The sequence below is a fragment of the Vanellus vanellus genome (genome assembly GCF_965231255.1).
Source record: "Vanellus vanellus genome assembly, chromosome: 3".
In the NCBI taxonomy this organism is placed as follows: Eukaryota; Metazoa; Chordata; class Aves; order Charadriiformes; family Charadriidae; genus Vanellus; species Vanellus vanellus.
Genome location: NC_138907.1, coordinates 90529041 through 90554706, shown reverse-complemented (window position 1 = coordinate 90554706; position 25666 = coordinate 90529041). Strand labels below are relative to the sequence as shown.

Sequence of the window (25666 nt, the reverse complement as noted above, 5' to 3'; positions counted from 1 at the left end):
ACTCTTGTTTTTACTTCCATCACCACCCACACGTCACACTCCGCCACCAAACGTCGGCCGCTCCCGCGGCCCGCGCGCCTCCCGCCCCCCTGCGCGCGCCTTTGCGGCCGCGGTCCGCCAGGGGGCGTCGTGCGACGGCGGCGCGCGGGCGGTGCGGGGCGCGGGGGGGGAAGGAGAAGGAGGAGGAGGAGGAGGAGGAGGTGCGGCGCAGTGCATTCCGGGAGCTGTCAGGGCGGCGCGGGGGTGCTGGTGGCGGTCGGGCTCTTCCGGCTCGGGTCGCTCAGGTAACGCCGCTCGCCCCGGCGCCCCCTCCTCTCCCTCCTTCTCCTCCTCCTCCTCCCCCTCCCCCTCCTCCCGGCGCGGGTAGGCTGCGGGGCCCGGCGGCGGCCGCTCCCGTACTGGGGAGGGCGCCGCAGCCGAGAGGGGTCCGCCCCTGGAGCCGAGCCGGCCCTCTCCTCTGCTCTCCTGGTGCCGGGCCGCGGGCACCGTCGTGGAGGGCGAGGGCCGGGCCGGGCCCGAGCTGGCCTGGGGGCGGGAGGGCAGGTGCCGAGGAGCCTGGGGAGAGCGGTTAGCCTTGTTAATTGCGCCGCATCAATTAACCTGTGGCTCCTGGCGCGGCCGACAGCCGCTCCGTGGTCTGCCCTCCGCTTCCCCGGTGCCGTCCCCCGGAGCTCAAAGCGGGCCCGGGTGGGTTTGGAGGCTGCAGAGCTTCTCCCCGCCCCCTCCCGCCCCGTTCCTCAGTCCCCAGCCAGGCACCTGCCGCGGGCGCTGCCGGCGGGGCCTGGTCCCACCCTTCGTGGAGGGGCTTCGTCAGGGAACCTCTTCCCGCCTGGGAACCTGCTCGGTGTTGGGCTGCCAGAGCCGTTCCGCTTTGACCTTGAGCGAATTAAGGGCCGTGGACCTCTTTTGCTGGAGTTGTTGCGTGTGATGTTTGGAAGGATACGTGGGCCATACAGCTGTCCGTAGCTTGTGTAGTGCAGGGTTAAATTTCATCTGTTGACACAGGGATGGCCTTTAATCTTGTGATGCCCACTTGGAAAGCATAAATATGTGACAGCCTCTGGTATTAAACGTTTTTAGACATAACATTTGCATACCTGTAATAATAACCAGAAAAGCCTAAACAATTTAGCTCTTTAAGTATCCTAAAAGATGCTGGATATGGGGTGCAGGTTTGGATGAGCTCGTTCTGGGTGACTCAACCCTTGTATTTTCATTGCTGATTAGCAAGAACCCTTGCACTCCTTGATCTTCTTTCCCTATGCAGTAATAGTGAATGTGTTATGGTTCTCAGGTTAACTGTGTAATGTGATACCTGAATTCCAGCTCTGGGAGTGTGAAGTGATGGGAAGACTCTATCTAAATAGTAATGGGCTAGATGCTAGCAGGAAATAAGGGGGCACAGTATAAGGGTGAAGATCAGTGTCTTTCATTTTGTTGCCAAGCCTTGGTCTGTCCGTGCTTATATACTTATGCTGGCCTGGCTGTCAGATTTGCTTATTTTTTTATTTGAAATACTGATAACTTTTCAAAACCAGGCTGAAATATGGTAGGTCTTTTGCAGGTCTAATAATAGTGTGATGTCTAAATAGTGTGATTATCCAAAATGTACAGTCATTTTTAATATAACATGGAGGAATGTCATGTGGAGGAATGTCGGTTTGGAAACAGTCAGAACATCAACAGTATAATTCCTAGTTTTGTTTTAATTAAAATGAGAATAGGCACTTTTGGAAACTAAGCAGCCTGTAAGTGAGAGATGAGGGAGGAGAGATTGCATTTCTGACTTACCAAATGTCTTACTTTCCCAACTTGTTGGTTACATCTGTGACAGTAGATGTTTAAACAGCATCTTGCAAAGACAGGTTATGCTATGTCATCCATTAGCGGAGTGGCCTCGCATTCAAGTGGATGGTTATGTTCACAAGTTAGGCCGTATTTATACTGGTAGTGTTTTTCTTGTGTAAAAATACTGGCATGCTACACTGACCACTAGAAATACTCACTGCATGCACAGCAAGCTACACGGGTAAGAATGCAGTCTGTCTGGTGTACATGAGCTCAGCCTGTATTCTTCTGCCATTGTTCTCCATTTGAATAAGGAGAGGGTGCTTACATGTGTTCATTGCTGGCTTAGTTCTCTTGACCAGAGTTACTGCTGTCCACCTTTAGTGTCTTCTCACTTAGCTGGGAATGACTGCTTGGGCTGGGCTGACTGAAAATGCTTATTACTATTCTACTTTTTTTCTTCAGTGGGGCTATATTGTATTAAATATGCGGCATGTAGAAGAGAACCAAGAAGAGGTATGAAGTATGGTGTAAAAAAACCTGTTTTGAAAATTGTTTAGAAAAATAGGAGATAGAAAAGAGACTAAACTAAATGATACCTGCTAAAGCATGAAATAGAAAAATTGAAGTAATTTATTTGTATGCACGTAAATCATGTTGCCCTGACTTGTAGCTGAAAGGAAGTTGAGTGATAAATAGAAACAGTAAGTGATATGTTTCCCTCTGAGAGCTTGGGGAGAAGAAACACTGCAGGTTCAACCATTTCTACCCAATAACTGAAACAAGAAATGAGAAGAAAGCACCAAAGAGACTCAGTAAGTGATTTCACTAGTCAACACATTCCTGCTTTTATAAACTTGTACTTCAATATAAGCATAAAGAATTATGTAAGGCCGAGGAATGGTGCTTTGCCTAATTTGTTTCTAGTATCGTTTGCAAAAATCAGAGGGAGTTTACCCTTATGTTTTTTTCTGGCTTACTTCTGAGTATAAGGAGATTGAACAAGTTTTGGTTCAGCCACTGTTTTCAGAACGGTTAGAAAAGCATTCTGCTTTACAAATTCCTTTGAAATGCACCTGCAGAATATGTAAAATCAAATGCATTGTAAAGTATAACCACAGTCTACGTAATGCATAGGTATACATGTGCCATATGACACTGTTTCAGAATTAAAATCAGAATAAAGTGATAGAAATGAGTTGAAACTTGAATGAATTAGTAATATCTTAGGACCTCAGGGTATAATAAAAAAGGAAGTTGGATAAAGTCTTGCCCAAATGCATTGTATTAAAAGGTTACCTAAGTAAGGGAATGATAAGGATATGAGAACTTCTGACATGTTTTTGTGAAAAGAAATATCAGGGTTGTTTGGAGACAGAATGTTAAACTCACCTGAAGCTACATATTATTAGAATGATGGGTATGGACAAATAAAAGGTTCATCTAAATCTTCAATTTTAAAGTTATTGTGAGCAAAGAATAAATGAATAAATTATCAGGTCACTTTTTTTTTATTATTGTTAATTTGGTAGATTCTATTTTAAAGTGTGTATTGGAATATTTAAAGAGATGTTGTAAGGTGAAGGCACAGCATTACCCTGGAAGCAAGGCATCTCTTTCAGTAGGGAAGAGTGCTGCAAGCATAATGTAAGACAGTGAAACTCATGTAGGTCCTTATTTTTGTCTACCAAGCTGGAAAGTATCTGGAAGTTGGCAAACTCTCCTTTATAACAAAGTGTAGTACAAATTTAGGTTTAAAAGTAGTCATACTGGTTTGAGTTGTTTTTCATTGTTACGTTTTGCTGTGGTGTTTTTTGTTTGTTTATTTTTTTCTTTATTTCAACTGTAAATCCTATTCATATAGTAATACTAGTTTGCTGAGAGTAAAAAAAATAAGCAAGCAAGAAAAAGAATACCTGAAGATAAGTCTTCTGTCAGTAAATGCTTGGAAAATATCAGAAAAGGAGATCTAGCTAGTTAAAAAGGAATTCTTTCCAGAGAGGATACAGTGACCATTTGAAGGCATGAGGCTGAAACATGTAAAAGTGAAAATAAATTGCAGTTTATTTTAGAAAGCTTGTCTTGTTACTGTGCTCAGACACCTGGAGATGAGATAACTATATGAAATCATGTACATACTTATCAATCACTTCTCAACAGAGAGGGCAGTAGCCCCAAAGTCTAGTCAGTGCGTGTGAGACCTGGGTGATAGCACAGTGGGACAGGGAAAGCACAAAACTTACAGCGCTGACAGGTGGTACGGAGGCCACGGGGAGGGTGCAGTTGCACTCACACCAGAACACACTCGTTATCTCTTTGCTAATGATTTTCCCAACCCACCAAACTTGTGTGGTTACCATGGATTTAGCTGTGTCAGATAAATACCTTCCATATTCTGTTTAGAGTAACCCAAACAGCCTTATTTCTAATATGAAGTCTCAAGATCTTTTCGTGAAGGTGGAGAAACTGGTAACTGCACGATATTGCAAGTTTGATTGTGGATACCTGAAAAATGGTCTACCAACCAAGGGCGCAAGCCAACCTTTTTCAGCATGACAACAGTTTGGTTTGGTCCAGGGAACAGTACCTGATACACTATATACAATGTTAGTTTCTGAGTAGGGATTTTGTGGTGGTGTTTGGTTTGGCATTATCAAAATGACTGGTTGATTCCAGGATGTTACATTTCATATATTTTAAAAGCAAACAAACAAAACCCAACAAACCTTAAATGTTATATTCTACATTTGGAATTGCTGGCATGTCTGAATTTAAGATTATTAAAAAAAAAAAAAAAAGCCTTTACCCAGATTGTTTATATTTTTTATTTGACAGATACATTGCTGCTATAATTTAAATTGGGTATAAAGACGGTAACTGAGCTGAGATGAAATAATGTTTAAGGAGGAAGTCCTCTGCAAACATGTCAACAGAGTGCAGGTTAAATGCTAGGTGTTTTTTTTGTTTTTCTTTCCTTCAAATGTGTAATTGAATAAGAGGGAAATAGTGACCAGTTCTAGATCTAGGTTGAAATATTGGTTGTTCAAATACAGTGGTCAACAAAGGGAAGAACAGGACAAGAAAAATACTTGTAAGTGAGCACTGAAGGATAACCACAAGTTCAATGAAGCATTTCCTCATTTTTCTCTATGTTGTGTTATTCTGACTTAAATTGTTGCGTGTTTTTTAATAAAATGTGTTAGATATTTTGCATAATTTAAAATAAGTTTGGATATCTGGAGTTTTGTTGACTTGTAAAATGCATGCTGATTAAGTTATAATATAGTAGATAGATAACTTGGGAATAATTTGTTGATAGAAAGGAAAAAAACATGGGAAAATATTTTAGGAAGAAGAAAATAGTTTTAGTTTAATGATTGACCTAAGTTACAATGAAGAAGATGCAAGTCATTGTCTTTCATTTACTGAGTGACATAAGTTCGTATCTATGAAAGCTGAATGTTTGATTTGATCTCGGGAAGAATATGGTATTTTAAAAGTAGAAAATTTAGTGTAAGTGGGATTCCAGCATTTGTGTAGTACAGGAGAACTTAACTCTGGAAATGATGGTGTCTGTTATACTGAGTATCACAATGTCACTTGAGCATCTGTTGTATGCCACTACAATGCATTCAGTGGCTAATACGTACTTAATTTGCTTTATTCGGATTTTTTGAATTAATTTTTAACTATGTAATGAAAATAATTATTTTGCATTAAGCCAAAGATTATTTTAACAGAGCAAACCTTTTATGGCTTATTACAACAGTGTGGACATCCTTGCAGTGAACAGGGCTGCTTTTTTCCTCATACTTTGCCACAAACAGTAAGACAGTCCGGAGTAGTACAGTGCCCAAAGGCTGGAAGAATAGGAATCAGTAGTGTTCTGTTGGTGGGTCCAGAGTCAAACTCGAAATTTCAGTCTAGTATATCAAACTGTTTTGTAGTTCACCTGTTAGATATTGAAAAGTTGTAATAAAACAGAAGTGAGTAGAGGGATTGAAATGTCACCCTAACTCTTGTTTTTAAGAGATAATTGGAAGAGACGTGTATTTACCGACGAGAGTGAGAAGTCTTTGGTCACTTTATTCTCCCCTCCAATAAACATATACACATAGGTTTCATACTTTTTTACTTCTGAAAAATTATGTTCAAAAGAAAATACACTCACTTAGAGATTGTTCATAATTATAAATTTGTTTTCTTAAACAGCGAATAGAGAAATTGATTACTGAGAAGGCTTATTGTATGTTCCTTATGAATTTTTAAGCTTGTGACTTCTTTATGAAGTCATGTCTGGTCATGAAAAGTCATTCAGACTTTAGAATACCATAAAACAGCAATAGCAGAAAGAACATTTTATGTACCTTATCTATTTCCATCAGATTATGCTCAGTGGTAGACTTACGGTTTTATTTCAGTTGTCTTTCTTCTGTGACTTCCTGTATATGCAAAAGAAGAAAAAGTGTGCTTAGTTTCTTTTTACTGACAGTTTGGTTTTTGTGTAATAATAAGCATAATAAATAATAAACATGTTTTGTAGATTCTAAAGCCAGGAGGGAGCACATCCAGTTGGGTACATAATCTAACCTCATTAGTACAAGCCATAGGTTTTTTCTCATTTAATTCTTGTTTGAATGAGAATCACAGAGTTTCAGAGTTGGAAGGGACCTCTAGAGATCATCTAGTCCAACTCCCCTGCCAAAGCAGGATTGCCTAGAGCACATTACTCAGGACTGCATCCAGGCGGGTCTTGAAAATCTCCAGAGAAGGGGACTTCACAACCTTCCTGGGCAGCCTGTGCCAGTGCTCTGTCACCCTCACCGTAAAGAAGTTTTTCTGTGTATTTGAACGGAACTTCCTGTGTTCTAACTTGTGCCCATTACCCCTCGTCCTGTCACTGGGAACCATTGAAAAGAGCCTGGCTCCATCCTCCTTCAACCCACCCCTTAGATACTTGTACACCATAATAAGGTCTCCCCTCAGCCTTCTCTTCTCCAGGCTAAAGAGTCCCAGCTCTCTCAGCCTTTCCTCATAAGGGAGATGCTCCAATCCCTTGATCATCTTAGTTGCCCTTCGCTGGACTCGCTCCAGCAGTTCCCTGTCCCTCTTGAACTGGGGAGCCCAAAACTGGACACAGTATTCCAGTTGTGGCCTCACCAGTGCAGAGTAGAGGGGGAGAATGACCTCCTTCGACCTACGGGTCACACTCTTCCCTATGCAGTCCAGGATTCCATTGGCCTTTTTGGCAACAAGGGCACATTGCTGGGTCATGGGTAATTTACTGTCTACTAGGACCCCCAGATCCTTCTCCTCAGAGCTACTTCCCAGCAGGTCTGCCCCTAACCTATACTGGTACTTAGCATTCTTCCTCCCCAGGTGCAGGACCTTGCACTTGTTTTTGTTGAACCTCATTAGGTTCTTCTCTGCCCAGCTCTTCAGCCTGTCCAGGTCACGCTGGATGGCAGCACGGCCCTCTGGGGTGTCAGCCACCCCACCCAGTTTGGTATCATCAGTGAACTTGCTGAGGATACACTCTGCCCCCTCATCCAGGTCATTGATGGATATATTGAACAAGATAGGACCAAGTATTGACCCCTGGGGGACACCACTGGTTACAGGCCTCCAACTAGACTCTGTGCCGCTGATCACAACCCTCTGAGTTCTGTCCCGCAGCCAACTCTCAATCCACCTCACTGTCACTTCATCTAGCCCATACTTCCTCAGCTTCCTAATGAGGACGTTATGGGAGACAGTGTGAAAAGCCTTGCTAAAGTCAAGGTAGATGACATCTATGGCTCTCCCCTCATCCAGCCAACCAGTTATAACATCATAGAAAGCTATCAGATTGGTCAAGCATGATTTACCCTTGGTAAATCCATGTTGACCACTTCCAATCACTTCCTGTTCCTCAACGTGTTTGGAGATGACATCCAGAATGAGTCGCTCCATTACTTTCCCAGGGACAGAGGTTAGACTAACTGGTCTGTAGTTCCCTGGGTCCTCCTTCTTGCCTTTTTTGAAGATCGGAGTGATGTCAGCCTTTCTCCAATCCTCAGGCACCTCTCCTGTTCTCCATGACCTTTCAAAGACGATGGAGAGTGGTCTAGCAATAACATCTGCCAGTTCTCTCAGCGCTCGCGAGTGTATCCCGTCAGGGCCTATGGACTTATGAATGTCCAGCTTGGCCAAGTGGTCTCTGACCCGGTTCTCCTCAACTCTCAGGAAAACATCTCATGTTGATTTAGAAGTTGCCAGTATGGGTAATGCATAGACTGTTATGCTGATTTGATTTAATTTTGTAGTGGAAAGGAATTTGAACACCTATTTCTGTGGAAAAATGTTTCTACTTGTGAATTTTGACTGGGTAGAAAAGTGTACTGTTAATTTATTAATAGCGATATTAAATCTTAATTGCTCTATACTGTTGCAGGATGCAAATGAGATCATGAGTAATTATAATTAATTATACAGTCTGATTTTTTTATTTTGTTTATTTGGGTAATATGGGGGGGTGTTATCTTTCATTACTGAAGACCAATAGGCCAAAATAACAAGCTCAAATGGTTCTTGTTTTTCAGAAGACATTAGAGATACCTCTCTGAAAAATCTCTCTGAGGATTCTGTAGAAAGACAATTTAGAAATAGAGTAATTAGATGTAATTGGAAAATCTTCATCTCTGGTGACAGAAGAATATATATATTTCCAACATTTCATTCTTATCTTTAGAGACTAGCCTGGGATTTGGAGTATTTATTTTGCTAGTCATGCTTTTAAATGCTTCTGAGGGGAAACAAAGCATAATAAATTACCAAATGACAAGGCTTCTGTTTTACATGTATTCAAATCTGTGTTTGTATTAATTCTATTTAAATAAAAATATGTTTCTGCAGTTACCAGCTTGGTATGTGGGCACTGTTCACAGCTTAGAAAGCAATAGCTTAGTACTGTGAAATTTGAAATTTTTCTCATCTGCTTTTTCATTATCTATTAGTTCTTTTACTGTATGTCCCATAGACACGCTTGAAACAGTAAACTATTTTAGAAAAGCCTTGAAATATTGCAAAGCTGAAACTGAGGATTGCAAAGGGAGCAATTTTGTGAGCTCAGGTTCTTGTAGTACTTGGGACAAATCTTGAGAACTCTTGAAGTGACATGACGTATGCAGGTTTGTGCTCACAGTGGTCAGCCTCTTGACCTGCACTAGAAAGCAACTGTTTCATTATTGCAGATGGTGTGAAGCAGATAAATAGAGCAATTCTGCGAGGCTTGAAAAATGTAAGAGCGGAACAGTAGCAAATCAAACCTGAAGAGGAGCTTTGGGGTGCAACAGATACTGGAGAGCTTATGAATTGTTGGGAAGACTTATACCTTATGATTAAATTGGGATAGAATCTAGATGAAAGCTGCTTTTATTGAATAAATGTTGATGAAGCTGCTGTTCTTCTCAATTGAGTTTCTTTAAGAGGCACTAAATGGTTTCCACTGAAGCTAAAGAGGTTAATAGTTTGTGTTGATGCGAGACAGAAGGCTTTTAGGCACGAGTTGTGAGGAGTGAGCATTTGCTGTGGAAAACACAGCTGTAGCAGTATCATCTTAACTCAGAGGAAAGCCAATACCACCTCACTGATGACGTGAATACACTATACACAGCCCCCAGCAAAAGGAGATCTACAGCCCCAGGTAACTGGTTTCCATCTCAAAGTTGTACTCGAAGACTCTTGCAGGTATCCAGGTATATTCAGAATTGTGCTGTGTCTGTTTTTTAATCCCCATGAGAAGATGAAGTGGAAAGTAGTAAGTGTCAAGACCTACTGACACTTACAAGATGAACATTACTAGACTTTAACATTGTATTGAAATATCAGTGCTGTAAATTAAACGTTAAATCTCCAATTTTATTATAGATGAAGAGAACACAAAAGTATAAGTAAGAATACATGACAGAAACAAGAAAACACTAAAAACTGTATTTTGGAATATCTTCAGGCTAAACAAAAAGTAAACCTTGTAGGACAAGTATATTTTTATGTATCGGAGCTAATAAAAATAGACATTCCTGTAGTTTCAATGGTCTTAGAATAAAAATAGTGCCAGCTTTATAAAAATAATGCATAATATTTACATAGCATCTTCTCTGTATCCCTGGCTTATTATGGCTACTGATATGATTTGGACGATACAATGTTTAAAATAGAGACTCTTAGTTGTAGGAAAAAATATGCAAGAAATTCTCTCCCTGTAACCTCAAACTATACAGAAGGTTTTTTTGTAAGAAAGAAAAATGATAGCATAACCATAGAGTAGTAAGAAAACAGATATTTTTTTTCCTCTATACAAAACTTCATAATGATTAAATTCACTGATAACATGGATAAACGTAAATATCAATTGCACAAGTAAAGTAAGTTCATTAGTATCAGCTGGTGTGCGATAGACTTGTCTAAAAATATAGGTTATTTAGTCAAAATTGTTATTTTTTTTTTGTTTGGTTTTAAAAGGAAGTGAATATTCTAATCCGTTAGTAAGTCTGGAAAAAGCTACTAGTTTAACCCTGTGTTCCTGCTGGTTTTGTCTAACCTTTGGGTAACCCTGAATGAATCCACTCTCAGGTTTCAGGTATTTCAAACACTTGAGGAAGACAGAGCCCTATTTTCTACTCAGCCATAAATGGTTGCATTTATGCTTTAGCTGGATAAAAAAAGGATGCTGATGCTTTCTTCACTCAGAACACATTATTCGCTGTGTCAAGTTCTTTCTCCATCCTTTGTGCCTGGAAAAATGAGAATTGTGCTGCTTTTGTGTGTTGGTCCTTTCTTCTTTTTTAGTGTCAATACTTTATTTTACTTTTGGAGATCAGACATTGGCAGTTGTGCAACTGTCTCTTTGAGAAATCTGTTGGCATTCTATAGCTTTTTCAAAGCAAACCTGATCTTTTACTGGACTTAATCCAAAGAAAGATGTTTATTATAAAATGAAACCACATGAATACCTTTTTAAAATAAAAAGTGAGATCTAAGTGCTTTATGCCAGTAGGGTGTTGCAGAATCTATCAATTTGGCACCCACAATATGTTTTTTAAGTAATGGTTTGCATTTCTCTTCTGCCTTGGAGACAATCTGTCAGTATTAGTCTGCTATCAGAATCAAGAGTGCAAAAGATTTGTAGTTCTTGGCCTTCTTATTCACTCCTGTTATCCCAGCTTTCTTCCTTTTGTCTGTCCCTTTCTTGTTTTTCTTCTTTCTGGCATTTTTCCTTACAATGCTGAGAAACCAGGAGATGAGCAATATGAGGAGAAAGATAGTAATAAGGATAAAGAAATGATTAATGTGCAACTTTGGTGGTTCTGTTGAAGAAAAGATAAATGTGATGATGGCAGAGGAGAGACTTGTCTGGCACCTTATGTGTGCCCACGCATGAAAGGTTAGGGGTAAGAGGCTTCTTGAAGGTCCCTCTCCACGACCCAGAGCGGTTGTGTACTGTCTCTGAAGACTGAAGCAACACTTTTTTAGTGTTCTTCTAGCACTAAAAAAAACGAAGTTTGGGAGGATTAAAGATGGGTTCTTATCAATTTATCTTCATGAGCACCTGCTAATTAAAGAGGAAAAAAAAGGAGGGAGCAAAAATCTGCCAGGGCACTTTGTGATTAACTTGACAAGCTTATGATCATGAAGTTTTGAGCCTGATTTACTACTGTCTTAATGTGGAGATGTCAGAACACAGATTTCTTCATTTTCCCTTTTGGAGTGCTGAAAAGGTAAAATGGTACTAATAGTGACATAGTTTGTAGGTTTTGGCGTTGTTTCAGGAACATGGCAAGGAGTTGGCATTCAGGTAGCTGAAAATAGTGGATAACCAATCCTAGGGCTTTATGTTGTTCCATCAGTGGTGACTCCTTCTGAGAACTGTTGACAAAGTTATTAAAAAGCAGCTTGGTAGCCATTTTGGGGACAACACTTATTTGAAGGGAGGGATAGATATAGTACAAGTCAAATAAAGATTTTTATGTGTTCATATAAAACATTTTAAATTGATCATATATGATAAAAGGCAGAAAAGTGTTCATGTTTTTGATGCATCTTGCACAACTGGAGTGTGTTTATTACATGAAGTAATACAAGTTGAATTGTTAGTCTTTTCTGATTGGTCTAAAAACACTTAAACTTTTTCCTGAGCGGAATTTAAAGATAAGTGGTTTGATTATCTCCATCAACTATAGAACCACCAGAAATCAGAATATCACTTTTTATTTCTGCCAGTTCTGCTCTGTTATTTCATTGGCATTTTTCATTTCAAACAGTCCTGCTATTTTGTCATATTGCTGTTCACTGAGAATAGGGGCCAACAAGGCATGTTCTCCAGTAATTTTGGAAGGGCCTGCTTGAAGCCGCTGTTTTCAGCGTGACTCTATTTATCATATGTCGTAGACAGTCTGATGAATACAGCTTCTTTATAAGTGTTGTATGGTTTGTTTGGTTTTTTTGGTCTACCATGCTTCAGCCTGTGCTTCTGCATGCAATTTTCTTCCCATTTTCCTTCAATTCAAGACAGAAGAGAGCAACATCTGCTGAGTGTGAAGCCTCTTCTGAAGCTGAGTATCAGAGAGAACTCCCAAAAGACCCCAATTAAAAGGGGCACAAAAGCTGCCTTTTTCACAGGCATTCTACAATAGGATTTCCCATTATGGGTTGTAATTGCTTGGGGTTAAAGTAGCTTTAAAAGCATATTTATTTTTAATAGGTATCAAATTTCATGAAATAAATAGTGTATGGCCTATAAAAGTATGAGGTAGTGTTTCTGGAACTAGAATATCTTAATTACTTGGTGTGGATTACTATGTGATGAAAATATATAGAGCAAATTGCAAAAGCCTCTGATTGCAGAACACTAGTAAACATGTACTTTTGTTGTGTGTGGGTGATGATAATATAGAAACAAAGTAGACCTGCTTTGTTGAATTAGAATACCAGGTCTTGTAAAAGGAAGTGTTGAGATGCATGGAAGTACTCTTAAATAGTGCGTGACTCTTGTATGTGTCCTTCATTCTTGTCTTCTACCTGGAAGTGATTCAGAAATAATGGTGTCTTCTGTTTTCAGAGGGGCTGATTTGTGGAAAGGTGGGTTTTTCTGGTGATGAGCCCAGAGGAGGAAAAAAAAGAAAACAAAAAAACCCTTTTTTGCATTGTTTAGAATAAACGGTGTTTTTTTGGGAGGGGCAGGGCATTAATTTTCTAGGGGTTTTTGTTTGTTGGGGAGTGGTGCTTGGTTTTTGAAACAGTACTTGATTACAAATATAGTCTTTTGGACATGTGTTAAATACTTATGCGCAATATGTTAGGTTTTGTTTAGGATTTACTGTGAACCGATTTCAGGTTGATATTTTGTAATGCCTTTGAGGAAAACTTAATGCTCTTTATACAAAACTTTTAATAATATGTCTCTGGAAACAATGGTTTTGGGCTTTCTTAATTTTTTTTATTTTGAACAGGTAATGTCTGTACATGAATTGCAATCTAGTCTCTAGTGGGGACACCGTGGGAGGATGAACACGGAGGAGCTGGAGCTACTGACTGATTCCAAGTACAGAAACTATGTAGCAGCTGTTGACAAAGCACTGAAGAACTTTGAATATTCCAGTGAATGGGCGGATTTAATATCAGCACTTGGAAAGCTAAACAAGGTATGCCTGGCAGGTGCTCTTGGAAAAGATTCAGGAACTGACAAAAGCTACTGGTATAAAAATACAGAAGTGCAAGGTTCTAGCAGTCTAATATTCTTGCAAATATTTTAGCAGTCTAAGCCAAATGTTGGGTGTGTGCAAGGAACAAACAAATCAAACAAATGCCTTTCTAAGAGTTGCAGTTGAACCCTTTGTAATTGTAAGTAAAGGGAGAAGTTATTTACATTCCTAGTGGAAATAAATGCAATGTCTTTTTTGTTACTGGCACTTACTTCTAATACCATTCAATGTTATTGAAATAGTGTGAAAAATAGTAGCCAGTATAAATATCAGCAATATTTTTATGAAGCATGATTTATAAAATGAGGCTCAAATCATTCATTGACCAGAGAATGTTATCTTTCTGATTCTTTTTAACAGTTAATAAGTTGAATATGTAATATCATCATCATCTTTAATAGCCGTTTGCAAATGAATACAGATCCTGGTATCTGTAAAAAATCTTGTTCTGATCTGTCCTATGTGTTTCTAGGAACCTCCAGTCAGGGTCATAGAGTTCCCTTTACACACACCCATTTTACCGATGTAAAGCTTTGCAGAATTTGGCATAGAAAATTACAGGTCTGAAGCATTTACATTCTACCCTTTAAACTTTGTGGAAAATCAAGAACGACAGTACAGTCGGCAATACCAATGACTTTGTATAAACTCGCATTTCTTTCACTTTTTGTATTGTAAGCATTCTTGGTGCACATGCATACAAGGTGAAGGCTATGATATTGGGAAAGAAAAATCTAAAGATGTAAATGCAACTCTGTGTTCCAGTCCTGAGGTGATTACATAGTTTCAGTCAGTGGTAAAGTTTTGTTGTCTCACTCTATGACAGTTTCTTAAACTTATTCCAGACTCACCACCCACATTTTAATGACTCTCTAGAGCCACTCTTTGAGCTATTGGCAATTGATTTTAAGAAATGGAGATAGTAATTTTTGTCCTCAAAAGGATGAGTAAAATGAAATGGACAAGCTGTAAGTAAGGAGCCCACTGCAGGTGAAGTTTTAAATGCCTTGGCAATTCCATCTATAGCAAGTGTACAAGCGAAAGGCGTTGCGAAGAAAAAGCTCCATGGTACATCTTAAAGATGTGTTTTTCTGGTGTTGTAACCTAGGTATGTGTTGTGACTTACTAGCCATGTTCAGGAACTCATTTATAAAATGTGCATTTGATGTTTAACTTGTTTTGTGCTGTTTTTCTCAACATATTGATTTATCAGGTATTACAGAACAACGCGAAGTACCAGGTAGTACCAAAAAAACTGACTATAGGCAAGCGCTTGGCACAATGTCTTCATCCAGCTTTGCCGGGAGGGGTTCATCGGAAGGCACTTGAAACATATGAGATAATTTTCAAAATCATTGGACCCAAGCGTTTGGCCAAAGATCTTTTCCTCTACAGGTAAAATAGTTTAAACAACTCCATTCCAAATGCATAGTTGAGATGATGCTTTTGATTTCCTGAATTTTGTATTAATAATATTGCTTTGTTATATAGCAAGAATCAATCAATTTTTTTCCCTCGTGTTACTGGTGCTTGTGCAGTACTCTTCTCCCGGATATTGCATATCAGAAGATGAACAGATCACCTAAACTTTAGGAACCAACCTTAGTGCTAGAAAACCTGAAATTTATTATTTCTTTATTGAAATAAACAAAATTTTATGCACATATGTACAGTAGTACAGTGATTGAAATGTTAACTCTTATTTCAATGTATTCACATTACATTTTTCTATTGTAATTTAAGTAGTACTGGAAAAGAATTGGAGTATAGTTTATTGCAAGAAACTTTCTCTTCCAAGCAATCAAATCAATAGAACAGAAAGATTGTTAGTGTTTTGAGAATGGGGGGCAAATACAAAATTTTTCTTACTGTCAGTCTCTAGAACTGACGATAATGAAAAGGAAGAATAGCCTTGAAAAGTAAGTGTAGTGAAACTATACTGATTCCTAAACCTCCAATAGGTGTTTGGTTGGGTGAGGCAGGCAAGACATTAAGCTATTTATTATATAATGCATAGAGGGATGTGTGCACATGTATATACACACGGTCACACATGGTTCTTAATCTTTAGCTATCCCTGGATATTAAAATTTCATCAGTATGAGAAATAGTGGAATAAAATAGAATTCTGCTCAGGTAGCAAAGGTGTGTATTAATGCTTGGAAATAAATTGTATGCCTTAACATCAGCTATTTTGTTTTGCATTGGCAAGATGTTTATATATAGTTACGTTTGGTGAGGGGGAGGAGGGGAGTGTCTCAGTTCTGTGTTCCCACATGTTTTTAAAGATTCTGTGATCTCATAGCTCACAGTTTTTGCTTGTGCAGAGATTCACTAGCTGCAATATCTTGTTAACAGCAAGTTCTAGGATAGTGGAAAATGCTACCTTGTGTAATGTAACTAAAAGCCATTGTTACTGATGCTTGGCAGAAGGCTGACATTCACATTAAGGCATTATCAAAGATTCCAGTATTTTTCATGAAAGCAGAATGACAGTGTCTGAACATCAAATCTTGATGGATGAGTAGTAGCCTTACAAAGAAAGACTGTGGGATAGTGTGCTGGTTATTGAACAAAAAGACGTTTTGTGCAGAAAAAAGAAACCAATTGACAATGGCAAAACAGTAGTTTTTCTAGATAGATAAAGGCAAAAATAAATTTTATGAACATTCTTGTACTTTGGAAAGATTATTTTTTTCCTGTAACATCATTAACATTGTATCCACAAAGTGCAAGGCATTTTTTGTTTTGTTTGTTTGTTTTTACAGTGGATTTGTAGGTGTATATTTTAAGACCCTTGTCTCAAACTTACCTTTTTTATTGTTCTTTTATTTTCTTCTTCATGTCTCGAGGGTCTTCTGACCTGAGTCTTCAGTGATTTAGAAAATTGCTGTTGTGCTTATGTGCCTTTGATTATTGGTGCTGTTTGTAATAATTTATGATATTTAGTAATTATAGCAAACATGTTTTAGTATGTAGGTAACTTCTCCTTACCCGGTCACATTTGTAACTTTCATGAACTTATGCTTACTTTCATAGTAAACTCAAAACATGCTTCAATGTTTCCAGTCCTTTAAATGCTGCATCATAAACAGTGGTTTTATTGTTAGCTTGAGAATCTATTTTCAGACTGAATTTCTGAAGTAAATATATACTTTTTTGCTACTTAATGGTATAAATGTCTTAAATTTTATCTTTGGGTTACTTGGTGGAGCAAAATATTACTTCTGTTTTCTTACAAAAAAAGTATTTCTATAAATTTCCTCAAATATTCTCATCTATTTTTTGTTTTCTTTTATTAATAAGTGCAAAGACAATGTATTTTTAAATACATTTTCCATTGTAATGTAGTTCAGCATGGCAAAATTAACATTTTGTTTTGCAGAGATGCTTCTGGTTTATCATATTTGCTTTATTGGTGAACAACACAGTCATCTCTGAACCTTCAGTGCTTGCTGTCACAATGCTAATAAAGTTCATAATATTAATCTTGACATACCAACCTGTCAGTCTCAAAGGCAGTCATATTGTGTGGTGGTCTATGCCTGTGCAAAATTCTAAGATAAAAACTTGATACTTAAACTACATTGGGCATGCCTGTAACAGTCTTAAGACATAAATGAAATTGTCTCACTTGAGAAGCTTCCTAAAAAAAGATAAATTTTATTTTCCACAGTTCTGGACTATTTCCACTCCTTGCCAATGCCGCTATGTCTGTCAAGCCAACATTATTGAGTCTGTATGAGATTTATTACCTCCCTTTGGGGAAAACATTGAAACCAGGACTGCAAGGACTGTTAACTGGGATTCTGCCTGGCTTAGAGGAAGGGTCAGAGTATTACGAAAGGTAAGGATAGATATGTTAATGACATTAGTAGGGCTTCATTTGAGGGTGTTTTGCTGCAACTTTTTGTTAAATACTTGTATGTAGATTTTTTTTTTTATGGTAGGTGGTATTTAATTTCATCCAGTCATATTAATTGCAATGGAATAGTATGGTAGAAGATTCTTAACATTAATTATGATAAATTAAGTGTTAGTTGTTCCTTTTATTGAAAGGGAATTGACATCAAGTAGACTGTATAACATTAGGTCTCTTCTCCCAAGTAACAAGCAACAGGACAAGAGAAAGTAGCCTCAAGTTGTGCCAGGGGAGGTTTAGATTGGCTATTAGGAAAAATTTCTTCACTGAAAGGGTTGTCAAGTGTTGGAACAGGCTGCACAGGGAAGTGGTTGAGTAGGTGTGGTGCTTAGGGACATGGTTTAGCAGTGGACTTGGTAGTGTTAGATTTGCGGTTGGACTTGATGGTCTTAAGGGTTTTTTCCAACCTAAATGATTCTTGTTATGGATTGAGATATGTGACATGTTAGGAACATGCTGCTTGTTTCTGTTCCATGGGTTTCCTCTAAGGTAGTACTGCCATGTTATTCCTGGTCTAAAGTACATACCTGAGCTGAATTTAAGATGACAAACAAAGCTTCCATCATTAAGATTTGCTCATTGTGTTATCTAAATTGTCATTAAACCACCCATGTAGGAAATGACAATAATCCACCTGTCTTTATAGGTTATTACTCTATTTCTAGCAGAGTGGCCTGGGAGGTAATAGCTCTTCTTATCCTGCAAGACTAAACCCTGGTTGAGTTATCTTGACCATTATACTGGGTACTGGGGTAGAATCTTAACATTAAAGAATGAAGTTACACTCCAAGGCTTTGAGTTCTTGGAATTGTTTACATGCTTACACATTCTTGATACCTCCAACTTCAGACACTAGAATTTTCATGACTTGTATGGGAAGAGCAATTTAACATTGTCTCTTTCTATTTCTGCCTAGGTAGATACACAAAGTGTAGTTGTCATCTCTACAACAGGGAACAAGGGCTACTCAACTTGCCTGCTGGTGCCTGCTGTAGGGTGTAGAGGTACTGCCACATGAGTGGGAAGAAATGAGGAAGGGGGAAGGGATTGCTCGTGCTCAAAGAGTTGTGATATTTTTATTGCCTTGTTATTGCCAAAAGTGCTCAGTGCAAGGAATGAGAGGGCAAAAGCCATTTGATTGATTCTTTTCTTCAGTAGCTGTGTTTTCCTGCTGTCTCTCTGAAACCTGTGTAGCAACACTTGGCTTTAAGTAGCAGAGGAGGAAGTTATTTGGCTCTTTGAACATAAGGAGAAGCTGTGGGCAGGCAGAAGCATTTTGCAAGCCAGGTTGGCCCACAGGCTTGCTTATTGGATCATTCTGTTCCGGCTGCATTATAAGGTTCACTGTATAACTTGGGCTTCTCTTGGCCTCTCAAAGGAAAGTTTTGACCTTCCTGTAGCAATTTATTTTCATATTTATTCAAACTGGGGGCAGGGGCAAGGGCTGTGATACATGCTTTAATTCAGCTGACTTGATTTTACTGCAGAACGAACACGCTGTTGGAGAAGGTTGCCTCGGCTGTGGATCAGTCGGCGTTCTACAGTGCCCTCTGGGGTAGCCTCCTCACAAGCCCTGCGGTTCGCTTGCCTGGGATCACCTATGTCCTCTCCCATTTGAACAGGAAGCTTTCAATGGAGGATCAACTCTACATAATTGGCAGTGACATTGAATTAATGGTAAAGTTTTGTTGGAACAACGAAGACATTGGTGTTACTTATTTATATAATAATATACTTCTCTGTCTGTGAACATAGCCTTTGAAGAAATAAAAATGCATGTTTGTTTATTATAGCTCCGGTTAAGCTGATGTGTTTGTGCATGATAAGTGTTGTAAAGCTGAGTTAAAGTTTCAGAACTGCTTAGGTTTCAGTTAAAAGTGGTTGAGTTTTGTTGCATTTTTTGAAAAATCTATAGAGTATTATTTTGTCTCTTAAGATATTCATTGATAATATAAAAAAGCAAAAGCTTAATGTTTGCATAGTTCAGGGAACCTGTGTTGATTATGTGTTTCCTTACTGCTGAAACATTTTATTTTCCTGTTTTCTCTAGTTTCGTTGTTCAACATTTTTTAAAAAAAACTTCATTTTGTACATATCACTATTTATAAATAACTGTGATGTTGTTAGTGTTCTTTTATATCTACCTTCTTAAAATAATACAGTAAATAACTGTTTTGGGGGGTCTGCTGTTACTTCAGGTGGAAGCAGTAAGCACATCAGTGCAAGATACCAGTGTTTTAGTACAGAGGAGCACGTTGGACCTTATCCTTTTTTGTTTTCCTTTCCACATGAGCCAGGTATGTTATTAACATGAGAGAGATGAATTGGCAAACTCCTAAATGTACTCTGCTTCTTAAGGCAGTAGCAGTATTTAGTCAGTCTTTGTTAATGATTTTCTCCAAGCTTGAACAAGAGGCACATGTAAGAGTTTCTCTGATAGGTTTGGCTATTTTCATGTCATGATCTCTGCCCTTCTGCTTTTTAGCTTGATGTGTTAACTTTGAAGTTAAAATTAACTTCTGTAAATGCAAACCCAACTTAAATTATGGTATTTAGCGTATGCAGAAGCTTTTAATTTGCTCTAATTTGATGAGAAAACAAATTATCTGTTCCTGTGCAAGTTTCCAATTCTCAGTGTTCAAAAGCAGCCAAAGTTAATCCTCTTAGTATAACTAGTTCCAAACACTAGAGAACTGAAAATGTTTTTTTGGTTTTGGGTGAGTAGTAGTACTAGCAGTAGTGGGAGATAAGTCTTATGACTTCTAGGTAATTTTTTTTTACTGCATTTATTGTTAGTCACTTTCTGTTTTTTAAATGATCCATGATTTATTTTACTCTTGGAGGAAAACTTACACAAGGCTGATTCTCACTTTATTAGAAACTATGGAAAACCTGCACTTTCCTGTGAAAAGAACCTGCTTGTGGAAGCAGTTCGTTCACATTTATCAGTTACTATAGGAGTATTTGGAGTGTCTCTGTTCAGGTGCTCTGTTTGGCTGAGATTATCAATACAGAATATTTTTTTTTAATATTAAGACTTACACAAACATTTAAAGTAGTAAAAGATTGAAAGGTATTTAAAATTCTTCAGTGATTTTTTTTTTTTTTTTTTTACACTGGATTTTAGTTGACTTTGCTTCCAAGGCTTTTGTGTGATAAGCAAAATGAAGTGTCTTATAACAAACATGAGCTGTTAATGGAGTCAAGTATTTTTGCTGTTCATAAAGGGTGCATTCTATTACAAAGTGTCTGTTCCAAATGATAATCATTTTGGTTTCCTAAGAGCAAGATTATGTTTTCTTGTACTGTTCTAAATTCAGAAATGTCAAAACATGAAATTGACTAAGTTTTAGTGCACATTAAGCTGCTAGCATAGAAAAAGTGTTGCTTTTCATGGTTAAATTTAATCACGTTTCTAACTTCTTCAGGCAACACGTCCAGACATGATCCGAATTTTGTCAGCAGCCCTTCATGTAGTACTGCGCAGGGATATGTCACTCAACCGAAGGCTTTATGCATGGCTTCTAGGTAGGTTTGTATTTCATTTCATTGTTTACTGACAAATACTGAATGGAGATACCTGACTGATACTGAATGGAGAGACATAAAGTGATTTCTCTACTCGAAGGAAAGACTGTTTTGCGGTCTGCTGTTACCTTTTTTTGTTTGACTTCCCAGCTCACCAGCAAGCACATATGTGCTTCTCAGGCGACCCAGAACTCTTCCCAGCACCTCTTGCATTTTTCCCAGCTAATAGTTGAGACATCAGGGGCAGGTTGATAAGGGAGCAAGGAAGTAAGTAGTCAAGGGACATGAAAGAGAACTGAACTTATGACAGGAGGGATGAAGTCAACAGCAGTGTTTTGCATGAGGGGATTGGTTTTGTTGCTGTAGAAGTTGCAGGGATTTAGAAGACAAATATGAGAAAAATCTGGGCTTCTTTAGTTAATCATTTCTCAAGACACTGTCTTGCAAATTTCTCATCTTTTAAAGAAAGACAGTGAAATGCACTGTCACGTTCATACCTACATTTTCCAATTTAGGGAAAAAATAATTCCCAGATTAAACACTGCACTAATGTTTCGTCTACATTTGGTGGATTAGATGTGTCTTTTTGCTGTCATTGAAAAAGATATTTTATGTGCCTAAAATATCATGCTGCTTTTTTAATTGTGGAACCTTCTTCCACAGCTATTACATGAGCATAGTCTCCACTGAAAGATAATATAACTTCAGAAGACAGTTTTACAGTGACTGTTCCTGGTCCTGTTTTGTGAACAGCTAGTGCCTCCATTTGCTATATATTTGGACAGACCTTCTGGCAATATAGCTTTTTTGCTTGTTTTTCTTTTGATACTGTTCTGCTTTTATATTATCATGATACTCTACTCCTAATATAAAACATTGGAGGAGGGGGGTTGGTTGTGTTGGAATACTCTCTGGAATCTGATGTTCTGTATAACACTATTTAATTCCAGTGTTAGCTATTCCTTCCTATTGTTTTATAGCTGGGAGTGGTTTAGTAATACTCTCTAGACATAAAAAATATGTTATGTTTCTTTAAATCCAGGTTAGCTTAACCATTGTTAAAAGTGGTTGTTTTAAGTTGCTGCTGGAGGGCATGCATCTTCTCTGGCTTTCCTTCTATTTTTGTCACTTCAGGACAAAAACTGTGGAAAACGCTTCTGTGGAACTGGGTGATATCCTGACCACCTTTTTGTGGTTTTTTTTGTTTGTTTGTTTGGGGTTTGTTTTTGTTTTTTAAATTAATTGTTTTTTTTTTCTTAAGCCTATTTTTGTGTAGAACAAAAAATTTACTTGGTAAAAGATACAAACTTACAAAACAAAGGTCTATCTCCCTCATGTCATTTTGAGTAACAAAATTGATTTTGTGTAACATGACTGGTATTCTCTCTAAGTGCCTTAATCATGTCAGTGTGTTTTGATGATCGTCTCTTTATATTTAAAATACTGAATTTTGTGTTCTCATAATAACATTAATATTGAAATACTTTTGTGGGACAGGTTTTTTGAAGATACTCTAGCACTGTGTGGTTTGTAGAAAGTTTGTGAATATTTGTTTATTTTGCACAAGAAGTAATTTGGTTAATAATGTTGCATAAAACTAAAGTTTGTAATTTGTGTGCAAACTGCTTGCATGGAAGTATCACTTAGTTTCCTGTATTAAACTCTATAAAATCATCTATCTTTCTCTTGCCAACATTACTTGGACGTCATCTTGGTAAGTTATCAGTGCTAGTGTGTCGATTTCTAGTTTAAAGACATTGGCAAAATATTCCATTAAGAGATAAATACTTATTTGCCTTGTCTTTTGTTTGCTTGAAGGTTTTGATAACAATGGTGCCCTTATAGGACCCAGAAGTACAAGGCATAGCAATCCTGAGGAGCATGCCACTTACTATTTCAACACTTTCTCTAAGGAGATGTTAGTCCAGGTAGCTATACGATGTTTCATTGTGGCATATATCTTCATAAATGGATGCTGATCAAAGTTACTGTATCTTTATCTTTTGACTTGACATTTCAATGTGACCATGTGATTTCTGTCTTTTTGTGGTATCGTGTCCTACTCTGCTAAAACCTTCTCAGTGGAAAAATGAAGACATGGGATAATGTATTTCTTTAGACTAAAAGTATGTTCTGGACAAATATTAGATTTCCCTCTCTCCTCTTCCACGATGAATGTAAATACACGGAAGACATTTGATTATGAACCGAGCCGAGCACACTGTAACCTGTTCTTTCATAAAACAGAACCAGAGGATTCTCTTCTACTTCTGTATATACAGAAACTTGTCTGTGTCTTGGGAATCGGAAAAAGTTGATCAGATGGTACTCAGAAGGTCTAAGTAAGAAGGGTCTTCCTCCCTGCTAGGAAAGGGGAACGTTTTTTTCTGCTGGCCATTGGCAGTCAGACTATTTGACCTTTAGAGCCTTGCTAAGTGATTGAGATCACCTAGCCTCAAGAACTGTGCTCCTTCTCTCACAGTAATTAGAGTATACAGATGTCTTTCAAGATGCGGTGAGTCTCATCTTGAAATCTGGAAGACACTTTATCATTAAGGCAAATTGATAAGGTCAGGATATTTCTTATATTCAGTCAGAATTGTGATGCTATATATGGGAATGAGAGTGGGGCTTCCAATATTAGTAGCTGACACAAGACTATTTAGCTCATTACAACTTAAAGCTGGTATCCAGCACAGTGCTAGCACTTCCAGTTTTACCTGAAGGTAATGAGATCTGCTGTTCTATTGATGAGGAAGAGACTCCAGATTTCCAGTGCACCAAGGACTTCATTGGTGCTTCTCACCCTTTTCTTGTCACCCTTCTGTCTCCCATGGCAGATGATTCAGAAATTATCCAAGCATAGAGGAGAGGCCCGAATAAGATACAGGTTTGCATGTCCCATCTATACGAAATGTGGTGAGCTTTTATCACCATTCAGGCATTTGTTAATAGGTCTTCCTTTTAAATCTGTCCATCTTTCTAGCTTATTCAGTATCATTAAAGCTTTTATGTCCAAAAGACTAACAACAGTGTAGTTGCTACAGTCCATTTTATTTTTTTTTTTTTTTTTTTTTTTGGTAGCAGGCACTACTGCTACAGGAGAATGGAGAGTGGCCGTTTTTTTTGTAATGGGGATAATTCGCATGTTTTTTGCTTTAAAATTTTTATGGACATTAAAATCAGTGGCTGGCTCTACATAATACAAATTGCATATGCCATCTAAATCCATCTGCTGTCTTTTGAAAGACTTCAAAAGCATTGCTCCTTTCTGCCTTCTTCCCTAGCAGCCTCTTTGTGTGTTCTTTTATCCAGTCCACCCCCATCTTATTCATTGATACAATGTACTGAAAATTCTGACCTTGTAAAGGTATATTCAAGTACAGAAGATTTTTCTTTCAGGATACTGGCTGATAATATTTGGTTTATAGCAGATAGCAAGGTTGAAACTGTTTTCCTGCCTCTCTTCTTTCTCATCTCTCTTCTTTCTCTTCTTTGTCCTCCTTTTTTAGAAGCTGTAAAAGAAACTAGTTTCAACTTGGACAGCAAAGCTAGCCCCACAGAGAAAAACTAAGCAAATCTGTGGCAGTTTCATTGGGCTTTCTTTAATTCCACAGCTCATTCCCTAAACTACTTCAGCGTAGAAACTCAGTTTTCCTATTTGTTTTGAAGTTCTCGTTGCTATCTAGTATACTTAGTCAAGAAAGTTTTCTGCTGCGTAGGTGGTTATATCCTAGATGGAAGTTTATTAAGCCCTTAATAACTACATGCCTTACATTCTCAAACAATTTCTTCATCACTTTTCATGTCTTCTCTTTTATTCTGATGAAATATTGAGTTGGTATCTGTTTATAATATTTTGTTTTGATTTTAAGTATATACAAGTTACCAAGTTCTATTCTACAGAAATATTGTCATAGGCAAAGTTGAGAGAATTATCATAGAATCATAGAATGGTTTGAGTTGGAAGGCACCTTAAAGATGATCTAGTTCCAACCCCCCTGCCATGGGCTGGGACACCTTCCACTAGACCAGGTTGCTCAAAGCCACATCCAACCTGGCCTTGAACACTTCCAGGGATGGGGCATCCACAGCTTCTCTGGGTAATCTGTTCCAGTGTCTCACCACCCTTGCAGTAAAGAATTTTCTCTTAATATCTACTTGAAATCTACTCTCTTTCAGTTTAAAACTGTTAGCCCTCATCCTATCACTATGCTCCATGATAGAGTCCATCCTGTAGGCTCTCTCTCCTGTAGGCCCCCTTTAGGTACTGGAAGGCTGGACTGCAATGAGATGAAATAGTGGTCTCCAGTACTGAGACTTTTCCCTTTATATGCAGCTTTTATTGCATCTTTCTTTCAAAACTGGTGGGTTTTTTGGTTTTGTTTTCATTATATCCTTTTGCTCTTTGCAGGCAATGGTTGGAATATTGCAAGTTAATGGGCATGGAGAAGAAAGCACGTTAATGCAAGACTTAAAGCCTTTTCGTATTCTTATCAGTTTGCTGGATAAGCCTGAACTAGGTAATTTTCATATCACTTCATATTTCTTCTAATCTGTAACTTGTTTTTCTCTCTTGTTGGTCAAATTGAAAAAGCTGTATTCTTAGTAGCGGCAGCTTAGCTGGATTTCTTAGTTCTTCCAACCTAATAATTTAGTGTATTCATTAGATTTACCTTTTATCAAA

At 38.2% G+C, this 25666-nt stretch overlaps 1 protein-coding gene across 1 annotated transcript in view; it reads left to right on the top strand.

Moving 5' to 3' along the window:
* The first annotated feature begins 263 nt into the window (after positions 1-263).
* The window catches only part of DOP1A (DOP1 leucine zipper like protein A), a 70264-nt gene continuing 44861 nt past the window's right edge, over positions 264-25666 (top strand). The window contains exons 1-9 of the mRNA XM_082481502.1: positions 264-284; positions 13278-13469; positions 14743-14924; positions 17206-17376; positions 18939-19128; positions 19650-19748; positions 20880-20979; positions 22798-22907; positions 25394-25502. Of these exons, the coding sequence (XP_082337628.1) occupies positions 13332-13469; positions 14743-14924; positions 17206-17376; positions 18939-19128; positions 19650-19748; positions 20880-20979; positions 22798-22907; positions 25394-25502 (1099 nt within the window). The 5' untranslated portion in view covers positions 264-284; positions 13278-13331. The remainder of the gene's footprint in view (positions 285-13277; positions 13470-14742; positions 14925-17205; positions 17377-18938; positions 19129-19649; positions 19749-20879; positions 20980-22797; positions 22908-25393; positions 25503-25666) is intronic.